At 42.3% G+C, this 15,750-nt stretch overlaps 1 protein-coding gene across 5 annotated transcripts in view; it reads right to left on the bottom strand.

Moving 5' to 3' along the window:
- khdrbs3 (KH domain containing, RNA binding, signal transduction associated 3) overlaps positions 1–15,750 on the bottom strand; it is a 181,596-nt gene that overhangs the window by 60,079 nt on the left and 105,767 nt on the right. For all 5 annotated transcript variants that reach the window (XR_015757037.1, XR_015757038.1, XR_006311360.2 and 2 more), the window contains exons 6-7: positions 7,682–7,818; positions 3,147–3,330 (exon numbers count right to left, since the gene is read on the bottom strand). Coding sequence is in view for 1 of the 5 variants with exons in the window: in XM_043687862.2 (XP_043543797.1) it covers positions 3,147–3,330; positions 7,682–7,818 (321 nt within the window). In the remaining 4 variants the exon portion in view is untranslated. The remainder of the gene's footprint in view (positions 1–3,146; positions 3,331–7,681; positions 7,819–15,750) is intronic.

Here is a 15,750-nt window from a genome sequence, read left to right as displayed (position 1 = left end):
GTCTGAGGTTCATCATAATGAGTTTAGTTTATTGTAGTCCTTTAATATGCAGGAGTAAGAAAGAGATGGAAAATAACTCCGAAGTGGGGCTTTGATTAAACTGTTTACTGCAACAGTTTAAATTTTGCAAGAACATTTTTTTTTTGAAAAAAAAAGGTCTCAGGCATCTAAGCCAGGAGCTAGCCAGTGCTATAGTAATGTTCCAGTCATTAAACACCTTGACATATTTAGAATTTATAGAATCATAGAATCCCTACAAAGTGGAAACAAACATTCAACCCATCTGATCCACCTCTGAAGAGCATTCCACCTAGACCCACCCCTATTCCTCCATCCTTGTAACCCTATATTTCCAACAGTTAATCCACTTAGCCTGAACATCTCTGGACACTATAGACACTAGATACTACAAACAATTTGGCATGGCCAATCCACCTAGCCTGCACAACTTCATACTGTGGGAGGAAAACAGAGCACCTGGAGGGAAACCCATGCAGACACAGGGAGAATGTGCATACTCCAAACAAACAAACAGCCACCAGAGGATGGAAGTGAACATGGGTCCCTGGTGCTGAGAGGCAACAGTGGTAACCACTGAGCCACCCACTGTCCCTAATTGTTCTACTGTCCAAGGTGAAACCAACAAAATAAGTAATTCCAAATTTAAATCAGTGGGAGCTGTGAATTTTTATTTCAACTTCTGGTACCTTTAAAGAAATAAAAAAACTACTGTCAAAATAAGAGATATTTTAAAACTATATTAGAGTAACTGGAATTTCTTTCAAATAAGTAATGATTAAAATTGACTGACAGAAACAGTGAATCACCTGTCAATGCACAAACAGGAAATCAATGCTGCTCCTATCATCAGTGTGGACTCCCACTGGAGCAGGAAGCTGGTGCTGCTGACACCGTTAAACTGTTGTTTGCCACCCTATTGTGTGGTCATTGCTGTTGACACTCACTTGGAACCTTTCCTCAGCTTTACTCACTACCCTGTTCTCTACTGCTTGTTGTCCTGCTTGATGTTATCATCTGGTGCCCTCAGGTTTTACTTGCTGCCTCACTCAAAGACGAGCATGGATTTATGATGGGTGATGCAGTGATGACACTTTCCAAGATCGCTCAGATGTCAAAAGCACACACTCCATAAATGGGAGACTTAAAGAATTTCTGTTTATTATATAGTAAATTTATTAAACTTTTCAATACAAAAAATTCTGATAAAGAAAGACCGGCTCTCATTAAAACTAGAATTAATAGGATCAGTTTAAAAAGTAAAGTAGTCTGTTCTCACATTAAGCAGATTTGTTAACTATCAAAAAGCATTTTTAAAATGAGAGATGGAAAAAAAAAAATTGGACATCAGAACCATAGCGGTATAATGCTATTGCATAACACCATAGTTTCTGCGCCAGAAAAAAATTTTGTTGACTCACCATGTATTAAAGCAGGCTTTCCAAAATCAGATTTTACAAAAGATAAAATAGAGGGGACATTTCTCACACTCACTACTCCATTCGACAAACAAAAATAAATAATGCCGACAAGTGATTCAATAGCTGTGCCAAGAGAAGAAACTGTTGATGAGATGGATTATAATTTCAGAATTTTCAAAAGGTGCTCTTTAATAGAATAATGAATAAGACTGGAAAATGTAGAATCAGAGGATAACTGACAGAACTGATTGCTAACCAGGAGATAGGAAGCGGTATTCAACAAGGATCAGTATTATATCCACTACTGGTCATAACTGACATTATGAATTTGGAATTAAACCAATTTTTTAATTTGCAAATGACACCAACATAAATGGGATAGGAAACACGGAGGACGGTGCAAAAAATTACAGAAGTACATTAACAAGCTCAATGCCTGTAAATAATTAGCAAACAAAGTTTAACAGATAAATGTGAGGTAGAAGATCATGGCAGATGTGGGAGGTAATCTATTCTTTAGAGGTTGTAAGTCTAGGTGAGGCAGAAAAATGAGGGGATTTTTAAGTAGAAATTACTAAGTTGTGCCACAGATTTTTACATTTTGTTCTAACCAAGCTTCAATACACTTAGAACTGTGCATAATTCTGGTCACTACTACAGAAACAACAGTCATTTGGTTGTGCGTAGATGTGACAAGGGTCAAATCAAAATATATTCATCAGAAAATAATTTGGGTCTCTTTTCTCTTGAAAATAAAAGCTGAAGTATAATCTAATAGCTATGAAAGCTATGAAAGGGTTAGATGAAGTGGATGCACAGAGAATATTCCTTATCGTGGGAAAGAGTATAAAATAAAGAACGTTAATATTAGATTGGTACCAAAAAAATTAAACTGGGAATTCAGAGTAGTAGTACTTCATCCAAAGAATGGTGAGAATGTAAAACTCACTATCAGAATGATTGGTTAAAGTGAGTAGCACAAGATATTTTTAAGGGGAAGCAGGTCAAGCAAATTACACAGAAAGGAATGATGAATTATAATGATGGATTTCCAGGAGAAAAGATGGAGGAGGTTTTGAGAGTTTGAGTGTGAATGCAGTTCAGTAAAAACTGAAGGGCGCAGTACAAATTTCATAGCAATCCATCTAAATGGGTTGTTATGATACTAAGGTATATAAATGTAAGTCATGGCAGATTCCAAACGTTTTATCACAGGTACCCTCAAGAAACATTTTTTTTAAAAAATAGTAGAGATGTTAAAGGAAAAAATGTCAAAGTCTAGGGGAGAGCTTTATATATTCCCCCCCCCCCGAGACTTGAACACTACCGGGAAGTTGGGAAAAAGGGGAGGGAGTTGAGATAACCTACGTAAGCAGAGGAATAGGTTGTAGAGTTGGCCATCTCTATCAAGAAGCTTGGGATCTCAAAATTTCAGTGAGATCCCCCTTTTTTTTTTAAAAAAAAAAAGATGGAATTCAAGTAGTTTAAATTGCTTTTCTTAGTTGTAGAACAACTTCTGATCTATTTTACTGTTAATGGCAATCCATTCTAATAATGCTGATACTTTTAATGGACTTCTTCAAAGACTATCTAGCTAGGTTTTAATATGCTGTTTCAAAACTACAAAAACATGTCAAGCTATTTTGAACTACACCTGGTCATTAACATTCACAACCACAACAATTTGAGAAACAGAAATTTACTTACATATTCACCATATGATGTGTCTTGTACTGGAGGTGGTGGAGGTCTGTAACCTGGCGCTCCTCTTGCTCTTGGTGCTGGGACTCCACGTCCCCTAGCTCCAGGACCTCGACCAGGGGGTGCTCCTCTGGGAACAGGCCCTGTACGTGGAACTGTTGATGTTGGGGGAGGAACTCCACCACGGCCTCTAATGCACAGAGGAAAAAAGACAAAGATCAAGTCAGCCATGATAAAACAGGATGTACACGTATTTGGAAAGGCAAGGACCGATTTGGGATAGTCAACATGGCTTTGTGCGTGGGAAATCAGGTCTCACAAACTTGAGTTTTTTGAAGAACTAACAAAGATGGTTGATGAGGGCAGAGCAGTAGATGTGATGTACATGGACTTCAGTAAGGTGTTTGACAAGGATCCCCATGGGAGACTGATTAGCAAGATTAGATCTCATGGAATACAGAGAGAACTAGCCATTTGGATACAGAACTGGCTCAAAGGTAGAAGACAGAGGGTGGTTGTGGAGGGTTACTTTTCAGTCTGGAGGCCTGAGACCAGTGATCCTTGGAGTGCCACAAGGATCGGTGCTGGGCCCTCTACTTTTTGTCATTTACAAAATTGATTTGGATGCGAGCACAAGAGGTACAGTTAGTAAGTTTTCAGATGGCACCAAAATTGGAGGTGTAGTGGACAGCGAAGAGGGTTACCTCAGATTACAAGAAGATCTGGACCAGATGGGCCAATGGGCTGAGAAGTGGCAGATGGAGATTAATTCAGATAAATGCGAGGTGCTGCATTTTAAGAAAGCAAATCTCAGCAGGACTTATACACTTAATGGTAAGGTCCTAGGGAGTGTTGCTGAACAAAGAGACCTTGGAGTGCAGGTTCATAGCTCCTTGAAAGTGGAGTCACAGGTGGATAGGATAGTGAAGGTGGTGTTTGGTATGCTTTCCTTTATTGGTCAGAGTATTGAGTGCAGGAGTTGGGAGGTCATGTTGCAGCTGTACAGGATATTGGTTAGGCCACTGTTGGAATATTGCGTGCTATTCTGGTCTCCTTCCTATTGGAAAGATGTTGTGAAACTTGAAAGGGTTCAGAAAAGATTTACAAGGATGTTGCCAGGGTTGGAGGATCGGAGCTACAGGGAGAGGCTGAACAGGCTGGGGCTGTTTTCCCTGGAGTGTCAGAGGCCGAGGGGTGACCATATGGAGGTTTACAAAATTATGAGGGGCATGGATAGGATTAATAGGCAAAGTCTTTTCCCTGGGGTCAGCGAGTCCAGAACTAGAGGGCATAGGTTTAGGGTGAGAGAGGAAGATATGAGACCCAAGGGGCAACTTTTTCACGCAGAGGGTGGTACGTGTATGGAATGAGCTGCCAAAGGATGTGGTAGAGGCTGGTATAATTGCAACATTTAAGAGGCATTTGGATGGGTATATGAATAGGAAAGGTTTGGAGGGATATGGGCCAGGTGCTGGCAGGTGGGACTAGATTTGGTTGGGATATCTGGTCAACATGGACGGGTTGGACCAAAGGGTCCGTTTCCATGCTGTACATCTCGATGACTATGACTAACACAAGACAATAAGATAGAGAGAAGGACATGAAAGAATCGACCATCAATACATCATTCAATTTCATCTGTTTTATGTTCATAAAAGTATTCTTTTAAAAAATTGTTAAATTGTTCCTTTATACACTTATTTCAAGAAGTGCAATTTCAGTAAAATTCTAAAACGTTAAGTTTTGCTTGCACCAGACACTTTCTAAAAATTCACTAATGGGACGTGAGCGTCATTGGCTGGCCAGCATTTACTACCCATCCTTGCCTTGATAATATGGTAGTGAGCTGCCTTCTTGAACCATGACAGTCGAAGTGCTGTAGGTTAACACAATGTTATTAGGGAGGAAATTCCAGGATTTTGACCCAATGTCAGTGGAGTAACAGCGATATATTTCCAAATCAGGATGGTGAGTAACTTGGAAGGAAATTTGCAGATGGTAGTATTCCCATGTACCTTCTGCCCTTGTTCTTCTAGATGGAAGTGACCGTGGATTTGTAAGTTGCTGTCTAAACGACTATGAATGAATTTCTGCAGTGCATCTTGTAGTTGGTACGTACTGCTGCTACCGAGCATCAGTGACGGAGGGACTGGATGTTCATGAACGTGGTGTCAAATCAAGCAGGCTGCTTTGTCCTGGATGATATCAAGCTTTTTGAATGGACGTGCACCCATCCAGGCATCACATTGATGACCTGTGCCTTGTAAATGATGGACAGGCTTTGTGGAGTCAGGAAGTAAGTTACTCTGTGCAATATTCCTAGCCTCTAGCCTACTCTTGTAGTCACTATGTTTATGTGGCAGAAATGCTCGTTCTTAAACCCGATTTCCTTCTTAGCATGACATTCCCACATCAACATCCATCTGGATCAGCAATACTAGGTCTTTTCCAATATTTGATATTGATTCTGCCATGCACTGAAGACTCTCAATCTTTGTTAACATTTGTTCAACAGGGAAGTGTGTTTGGCCTGCCTCACAATAACCTTTAATGTAAATGGAATATATTTAATATGTTCCCTCCCACCATTATCTGCCTTCTTACAAAGAAGAAATTAGGTGCAGGAATAGATCATTCAACCTTCCCAATCTACTCTGCAATTCCACAAGATCACTGATCATCCAACTTAGCACTGGTTTCTGATTTTTGCCCACACCCTTTAGTTCTTGGAACTAAAAGGTTCAGAGTTAAAATATTTTCAAGAAACAGTACATGTATTGATCCTAATTGCTTTTTGTGGCATAGAATTCCCTACAGTCACTATTCTCAGGGTGAAAAAATTTCACATCTCACCCTCAGATTGTGACCCCTGCTTCTGGACACCCCCACCCCCATTTTTGCGAACATTCTTTTAGCATTTACCCTGTCTAGTTAGAATTTTATAGGTTTCTGCGAGATCTGCCTCCCCCGACTCAAATTCCAGTGGATATAGTCATAACTGATCCAGTCTCACTTCATATCAATCAAATCAACTGTTAAATGTTCTTTGCACTCCCTCTCTAGCCAGAGCTTCCTTCCTCAGATAAGGTGAACAAAATTGCCTGCTGTATTCCAGGTGTGGGGTCACCAAAGCTCCATGCAATTATGAAGCATCCTGTATTCAAATCCTCTTGCTATGATGGGCAACATTTGCCTTTTTTACTGCCAGTTTCTCTTGCAACTTATTTTCATCAAATGCTTTACAAGGACATCACCCAGTTCTCATTGCAATTTTTCCAATCTATCGTCATTCAGATAATGAACAATCTGCATTTGTTTTTCAGACTGGAGGCCTGAAATCCAGGGGAATTGAAATCCACATTTATCCCGGTGTCTGCAGGGTCCCAAGGCGAAAGATGAGGAGCTCCTCCTCCAGGAGTTGGGTGGTAACAGTTTGGTGGTGGAGGCGGCCCAGAACCTGCATGTCCTTGACGGAGTAGGAGGGGGAAATTGAAGTCTTCAGCCACAGGGCAAATGGGTTGGTGAGTGCAGATGTCCCAGAGACGTTCTCTGATACAATCCATGAGGCGGCGTCCTGTCTCCCGATGTAGAGGATAATTGGGTATAACGGATGCAGTAGATGACATTGGTAGAGATACAGGGTAAATTTCTGACAGATGTCGAAGGATCCCTTCGGGCTTTGGGTGGGCGCAGATTTTGCACTTCCTGCAGTGACAGGGCAAGGTGCCAGGGTAGGATGTGGGCTGGTGGGGGTTGTGGACCTGATGAGGGAGTTGGAGGGAATGGTCTTTTGGGAACACTGATGGGGGTGGGGAGGGAAATACATCTCTGGAGTCCATTTGGAGGTGGCGGAGGATGATGCATTGTATGCGGAGGTTTGTGGGTGGAAGGAGAGGTTCGGGAGGGGTGGGGGGGGTTCTGTCCTTGTTGTGTTGCGAAGGGTGGGATTCAAGAGTGGTGGTGCGTGAAGTGGAGGAGATGCACTAGAGGGTACCGCTAACCATGTGGGAAGGGAATTGCAATCCTGGAAGAGGGAGGCCATCTGGGACTTTGAGGTAGAATTGGGAACAGGTGCGGTGGAGGCGGAGGAATTGGGAATACGGGATTTTTTTTAAAAACAGGAGGCAGGGTGGTAGGAGGTGTAGTCTAGATAGCTGTGGGAGTCGGTGGGCTTGTAGTATATGTCTGTGGTTAGTAAATCAGCAGAGACGGTGATGGAGAGGTCCAGGAAGGGGAGGGAGGTTCATGTTTTGAATTTTTGCAGTATTAAGCACTTCAGTGTTAACAATAAAACTGAATGCCACAACTATGGGTGACTAGGAGTATGAAGAATAGAGATTTGTGGGAAATGCTTTCACCCAATACTTTAGTGAAGTATTTTCTTTGAAATACTTACAAACTTGATATTGGCCAAATTGTATTTTAGATTAAGTTTTCTCCATAACTATATGGATAGTGAATCACTTCTGGTAGTGAAAAATGATTTTGAAATAAAGCCAAAAGCTTACCAGCCTGCACCATAAAAATAAATATACATTCACCTGCTTAGAGCTGGAGCAAGTGTCCCTCTCCCCCTTACTGGTTTCCCTCGAACTGCTGGAGTTTCTGGACTCTCTGGTGTACCATTCAAGTAGGACAGTTCTTGAAGCTGTTGCTGTCTAATTTCATCATTGTAATCCTGCAAACACATGTACAGGGGTATACACATTACAAACCTGACTGTAATCCAGTTGTGCACTATAGGGTGGCGTGAGTTGCGGGGTGGGGGCAGTGTTTATATTTTTATAGTTATTATTAAACTTATCAGCTTACCTGTGTCTATTACTCAACAGACAATTGTAACAACTTCTATAACATCTGCAATCAAAACATTTTACACATGGAAATAAAACTGGATTAGAAATGAAAGTTTAGCTGTAAAGAAAAAAGTCAGTTTATTATTAGGAAACCCTTTAAAAAAGTATTACTACAGTTATCTCAAGTCTATGGCTATTGGGTTCAAAAGATTTTTATTTAAATAGGGCAAAAATAAAATTCAGCCTGTGGCAATGTAGTGTAATTCATATTAAGGCATTTCTTTTATTAGCCATTATTACTTGATGCCAATCAACTTAACCACTTTGATCAATTTCTAAAGCTGTCTCACACTTACATACTTGAATTTTACATGAAGTGTGCTTGAAGTCAGTCCTCACACCACTGGAAACTACAAGGGCATTTCTACCTGGCAGATAAATTGATGTTTTTTTCCGAGGAGGAAAAAGTATTAGTCTTACAAAGATATTTCCTTACACCCTCTAACCCCTTTCCATTTAACCTATTATTTTTTGAAAGCTAAATCAATAGTCAATTGAGAAGTGCAGTATTGTGCTTATGGTTTGTTGCTCAATGTAGTCTTCTTTATATTTGGGCGATGAAATGCAAACTGAGTGAATGGCGCTGAATTTCCAGTTGCCGTCACTTCAATATACTATGTTCCCATGACAACCTCTCGGTCTCAGGCTTGCTGCAGAGAAGCTCAACACAAGTTAGAGAAACACATCTTCTGTTTAGGTATCTCACAGCCCTGAGGACTCAACATAGAGTTTAACAATTTCAGAACATGAAAACCTCCTCCATGTTCAATACCCACTCCCACACTCCTCTGTCCCTGTTCGGTCTGGTTTCCCAGCACAGCCAACTCGTTTCCATTTATTCAGAGTTGCCAATAACACCTATTCAGCATTACCTATTGGCAAACGTAAAGCCAGAATCTCTACGCCTGTTTTTTTTTCAGCCCTGCACCCCACTCTTGGCTGGGTGCCCATCTATTTATCTTCCAGTTTTGACCCAACAGCATAAATACCACCATTTCCTGCTACTTTCAGTTCTGAAAAAGGGCCACTGGACTTGAAAATCCACTGGACTTGAAAATCCACCGATGACACCACACCCGAGCTTCTCGAAGTTTCTGTTTCTGTCCCATTGTTAAATGAGCATGTTCTGAAGTTCAAATCAAAAACAGCACAGTATAGTTTAGGGAGGGTGGATAACTGCAGAAACGACGGCTGGTAAGGTAAAGGTAGGTTTCCCTAGTCCCCTGGAGAATACAGGGTTACTATGGCATGAGCGTGAGCAAGAGCGAGAGAGAAATCTGGGGTTCGCCACACCTTAGGCAAGGGGCGAGAATAAGGTTGTGGGACCTTCACAGATCTCAGCCAGTGTGGAATTGTTATTGGTATCACTGCATTGCAGCAGTCCAGTCAAATGAGTTAACTGACCTCAACTACTGGAGCTAACTTCACCCATATGTCTTAAATCAGTCTAAGTAAAGACAAGAAACTGATAAGAGATGAAATGAGACATGAAGAAGAAGATTAGAGTTTTTAACCAGTATAATTTGATTAATCCAACATACTTTCAATTGTGAAAAAACATTTCAGCTTTTATATAATTCGCAACGTCACCACCTGTACTGTCAGAGTCCTCATCTCTAACACTTTGACAACTTAAGGACACAAATGACTTAAACCTATATAGTAGAACCACATACAGCTTCTTCCTGGTATACCTAAGCTTAAACATACTCCGCTTTCAGAAAGCTCTTCAGGATTTTATCCTAACTCTTTCTGCCTGTGATTAGCACTAACTTTTAACTCTAAGGCAATCTATCTTTAATCTATCCATCACTTTAGAAGAAGTTTGTTCAATAGGCATGTTGTGAAGTTAGTGAGTTGAGAAGATTTGTTGCTCAGGTTGAGGTTCTAAATGTAGGCTTGCTCGCTGAGGTGGAAGGTTCATTTTTGCAAACCTTCCAGCTCAGTGAGCAAATCAAAAATAGCACAGGTCTATTTGCTTCATCCAAGGACTTCACAAGATTGCTCAAAACAAAGTAAAACTACAAAAAAAATTCTCTAAACTGTTGGCACTTTCCTTAAGCTTTAAAAATCACAATACAGTTTGCACTTCTGATAGCCACACTAGCAGAAGGTTGTGATTGCATTGGAAGGAGAGCAGAGGAGATTCACCAGGATGCAGCCTAGGATGAAAAGCCTCAGTAATGAACAGAGAATGGATAGGCTGCATTTGTTTTCCTTACAGCTAAGGTGTGGGCATTGTGCGCATCTATACTTCACCTAATTTTGTCTAACTCAGACTAGGTTACGAGAATCTTTTTCCCATGGCTGACTTCTCAGACCAAAACAGCAGAAATTTAAGGTGAGGAGTATGTGATTTCGAGGAGATTGGAGAAATTTTTTTAAACCTGAAGGATGGCAACAGGCTGTTTGAGCAGGTGGTGGAGGCAGGTAGTCTTGCAACATTTAAGCAGCACCTGAATCAAGCACTTAAAATGCCAGCACACTGTAGACTATAGACCATATGCAGGTAAATGGAATTAATGTAGTTTGGTGTTTGTTAGTCTGTAAGGATATTTCTATGTTGTCTGACTCCATGTCCTCTCCTTCTAAAATGGAGCTTGTCTGTTTTGTTTGGTCATAAAACCCTACTAATGCGCACAAAAAAAGTATTAATTCTAAAGCTAAGCCTTAAAAATTGTTTAAATAAATTCACCATGGCCAAAAGCATGTTTAAAAGTTAATTGTTAATCAGATACAAAAATACTCACTGTACTAGCTCATGAACCAAAAATACAAACTTACAGCAAATATTAAATATATACATTACATTTATATATCTAAACATCATTAGTGAAATCATGAAAACTGACAAAGACACGTCACCAACCTCACTACCTCCAACATTATAATCTCTCAACCCCAGAAAGCCTGCTTCTACCTCCTTCCTAACATCTACAAACTAGACTGTCCCAGTACACCCTATCATCCTGTTCCTGCTTCACCAAGCTGATATCTCCCTACCTTGACCAAATCTTCGCTCCACTTGTCCTAACCCTGTCCACCGACATCCACGATTCCTCGGATACCCTCTGCCACATTGACAATTTCCAGTTTCCTGGCCCTAACTGCCTCCTCTTCACCACAGATGTCCAATTCCTCCTCACCCCCATTACCCACCAGGATGGTCTGAGCGCTCTTGGCTTCTTTCTCAACCAGAGGCCTGAACAATTTCCATCCACTGCCACTCTTCTCTACTTGGTTGAATTTGTTTCCTGTAAGCAATCTCTCCTTTCATTCACCACACTGCTGTCAAGTCAAAGGAGTGGCTATGGGCACCCTTATGGGTCAGAGTAACGCCTGACTTTTTATGGGGTATGTGGATTATCCTTCTTCCAGTCCTACACTGGCTTTTCACACAACTCTTTTCTCGTTACATCGAGAACTGTTTCGGTGCCACTTAGTGCTCCTGCCACGGCCTTAATTTAGTTTATTTTGCCTCCAATTTCCAACCTTCTACAACTTTCACACAATCCATTTCCAACACTTCCCTTCCTTGACCTCTTTCCATTCAGGAAATAAACTGTCTGCTGTCATCCACGACAAAGGCACAGACTACCATAGCTACCTTCACTACGGCTCTTCACATACCACTTCCCAAAAACGATTTCATCCCAATCTTCCATTTCCTTCATCCACAGCATTAGTGAAATGTTGGGACGATGCCACCTTCTAAAACAGCAGTGCTGACATGGCTTCTTTCTTCCATAACCATAGCTTCCTGCTCACAGTGGTTGATATGGCCCTCAATGGCATCTGACCTAACCACCCTATCAAGTTATTCTGCCCTTGCTCCTTCCCATCACAACAGTGTGATTGGGTCCCTCTTGTCCTCACTTTTCATCTCACCAGCCTCCACATTCAAAAGATCATCCTTTGCCATTTCAGACAATCCCAGCAGACCACCACCACTAAACACATCTCCTCCTCACTCCCTCTGTCTGCATTCACAGGAGCCATTCCCTCCAGGACACTAGTCCATTCCTCAATGGCCACCAACACCACCCCACCTTCCCATGTAACTGCAAAACATGCAACACCTGCCCCTTCATCTCTTCCCTGCTCACCACCCAAGGGCCTAAACAGTCTTTCCAAATGAATGAGCATTTCACCTGTACCTCTTCCAATCTGGTCTACTGCATTTGCTACACACTGGAAACCAAACAGACTGGGTGATTGTTTTACAGAACACCTCCAGTCCATGTGTAGACGTAACAGAATACAGTGCAGAACAGGCCCTTCAGCCCTCAATGCTGCGCCGACCTGTGAACTATTCTCAGCTCGTCCCCCTACACAATCCCAAAATTATCCATTGTTTAAATCTCCCTACTGTGGCAGAGTTGACATTAGAGGTAGTGCATTCCATGCCCTTACCACTCTCTGCGTAAAGAACCTGCCTCTGATGTCAGTCTTAAATCTATCACCTCTTAATTTGTAGTTATGTCCCCTCGTACACGCTGAAGTAATCATCCTAGGAAAAAGACTTTCACTGTCTAACCTACACCTTCCTGTCGCTGACCATTTTAACACAGCATCCTGCCCGCATGCTCTCTTGTCTGTCCTCAGCAGTGATCCAGTGAATCACAGCGTAAGCTGGAGGAACAACATCTCATCTTCAGACTAGGCACTTTACAACCTTCTGCACTTAATATGGAGTCCAACACCTTCAGAGCTGAAAAAAAGTGTTGCTGGAAAAGCACAGGTCAGGCAGCAGCAAAGGAGCAGGAGAATCGACATTTCGGGCATAAGCCCTTCTTCAGGAATGAGGAGGGTGTGCCAAGCAGGTTAAGATAAAAGGTAGGGGGGGGGACTTGGGTGAGGGACATTGGGAATGCGATAGGTGGAAGGAGGTTAAGGTGAGGGTGATAGGCCGGAGAGGGGGTGGGAGCAGAGAAGTCGGGAAGATGATTGCAGGTCAAGAATAAGGTGCTGAGTCCGAGGGTTGTTGACTGAGATATGGTTGGGGGGCGGGGGGGGGGGGGGGGGGGAAGAAATGAGGAAGCTGGAGAAATCTGCATTCATCTCTTGTGGTTGGACGGTTCCTAGGTGGAAGATGAGGCGCTCTTCCTCCAGGCATCGTGTTGCCATGGTCTGGCGATGGAGGTGGCCAAGGACCTGCAAGTCTTTGGCGGAGTGGGAGGGGGAGTTGAAGTGTTGAGTGGGAGGAGTCTGAGACGGTCCAGGTAAATGAGGTTGGGTTGGTTGATCCGGGTGTCCCAGAGGTGTTCTCTGAAACGTTCTGCAAGTAGGTGGCCTGTCTCCCCAAGGAGGCCACGTCGGGTGCAGCGGATACAGTACATGATGTGTGTGGAGGTGCAGGTGAATTTGTGACGGATATGGGGGGGGATGGGGGATGGGGGATGAGGGATGGGAATATATCCTTGGTGGTGGGGTCTGTTTGGAGATGGTGGAAATGACGACGGATGATGTGATGTATCTGGAGGTTAGTGGGGTGGTAGGTGAGGACCAGTGGGGTTCTGTCCTGGTGGCGATTGGGAGGGGCAGGGTTCAAGGGCGGAGGAGAGCATCGTAAACCACGTTGGAGGGGAAATTGCAGTCTTTGAAGGAGGCCATCTGGTTGTTCGGTATTGGAACTGGTCCTCCTGGGAGCAGATGCGGCGGAGGCGAAGGAATTGGGAATACGGGATGGTGTTTTTACAGGGGGCAGAGTGGGAGGTGGTGTAATCTAGGTAGCTGTGGGAGTCAGTTGGTTTATAGTAAATGTCAGTATTGAGTCGGTCACCTGAGATAGAAATGGAGGTGTCTAGGAAGGGGAGGGAGGAGTCTGAGACGGTCCAGGTAAATTTGAGGTTGGGGTGGAAGGTGTTAGTAAAGGGAATGAACTGTTCAACCTCCTTGTGGGAGCACGAAGTAGCACCGATACAGTCATTGATGTAGAGGAGGAAAAGGTGGGTGGTGGTGCCAGTGTAGCTGCGGAAGATGGACTGTTCCGCTTTCACCCAAAAGCGCATTTATTTGGGGGGGGGGGGGGGGGGGGGGGGGTTGGTCAGGTGAATTGATATAATTTTAAAAATTATTATAACTTCAACACAACTATATCCAGTTATACAGAGCCTGAACAAGGGCTGGGCATCCAGTATAGTCACTGGAAGCATACAGAGATTAGTTTAGTGAGACTGTTTTAACTCTGGCTGACCATTCAATAATATTACGGCTGATCCATTTGCGTTCCAAATTCCACATTCCTATTTATCTCCAATAATTGTGGATACCCTGGTCGAACATTGATTTACCTCCCTCGTCTGAAAGATGATCAATGATCCCATTTACACCATCTTCTGAAGAGAATTCTAAAATTACACAACTCTCAAAGTTTCCCCTCTTCTCTGCCGGAAAAGGCTCTCTCCAATTGTAAAACAATGTCCTGAGTTCTGGACAAGGGGAAACAGCCTTTCCCCATCCGCTTTCTCAAGATCAAGATCATGCAGGATCTTGAAAACTTCAATTAAAATCACACTTGCTCTTCTGAACTCTAATGAAAACAAGCTTAGCTTTTGCTCATAAGATAACTCACTCACTCCAGGTATCATTCTAGTAAACTTCCTCTGAATTAACTCCAATGGGAATACCAACACTGCACACAGTACTTGAGATTTGGTCTCACTATGCCTTGTCTAACTCAAAGATACACTCTTACTTTAAAATGTTCAATTGGTCTCAGGTGTATCAGGTGTAAATTAAACCATCATGTCTTCCATCCCCTCATCTAATCACTGATACAAATTCTAAAAAGTTAGATTCTTGTAGTTTAGTGGTTGCAAACAGTCCTCTTGTGTCAGAAGGTTGGGGTTATAACATCTCTGAACAGGGTGATTCAGAAAATATCTATAAAGTCCAGGGCCCAGAACAGATCCCCACAGACACCACCTATCATAAACTGCCAATCTGAAACAGACAATATGCCAGTTTTTTGCTGACCAACCAAACAACCAATCCTTTATTTTTGTCAGTACGTCAGTCCCTATACCATCATCTTGAACTTTGTACAATAATCTCTTATTGTGGCATTTTGTTAAATTCCCCTGGAAATCTAAATATAGTATAGCAATAGACCTCCCTTTACTAACAGTATGTTAATGAGCAAGTTTTGAGAAGATTTGTAGCTCAGGTTTAGGATCTGGGTGTAGGTTTGCTCACTGAGCTGCAAGTTTTTTTTTGGATATTTTGTCAACATACTAGGTAACATTATCAGTGAGGTTCTGGATGAAGCACTGGTGATATGGTTCACTTTTTATTTATGTGTTTATGTTTCCTTGGATTGGTGACACCATTTCTAGTGGTGACACCATTTTCAGTGATGTTATTTCCTGTTTTTTTCCCCCTCAGGGTGTGGAAATGGGATCCAAATCAATGTGTACGTTGATAGTATTCCAACTGGAATTCTATGTTTCTAGGAATTCTCACACATGTCTGTTTGGCTTATCCTAGGATGGATGTGCTGTCCCAGTCAAAGTGGTGTCCTTCCTCATCTGTGCGTAAAGATACTAGTGAGAGTGAGTCTTGTCTTTTGGTGGCTAATTGATGTTACGTCTTCTGTGGCTAGTTTTCTGCCAGTTTGTCCAATGTAGAGTTTGTTACAGTTCTTGCAAGGTCTTTTGTAAATGACATTAGTTCTGCTCATTGTCTGTATAGGGTCTTTCAAGTTCATTTGCTGCTGTTAGTGTTGGTGGGTTTGTGGACTACCAGGATGCCAA

The sequence above is a fragment of the Chiloscyllium plagiosum genome, unplaced genomic scaffold (genome assembly GCF_037043375.1).
Source record: "Chiloscyllium plagiosum isolate Xiang-an unplaced genomic scaffold, Cpla_swu_hap1 HiC_scaffold_4, whole genome shotgun sequence".
Taxonomy (NCBI): domain Eukaryota; kingdom Metazoa; phylum Chordata; class Chondrichthyes; order Orectolobiformes; family Hemiscylliidae; genus Chiloscyllium; species Chiloscyllium plagiosum.
Note: the sequence above shows the minus strand (reverse complement) of the source record. Positions and strands in the feature narration are given on the sequence as shown.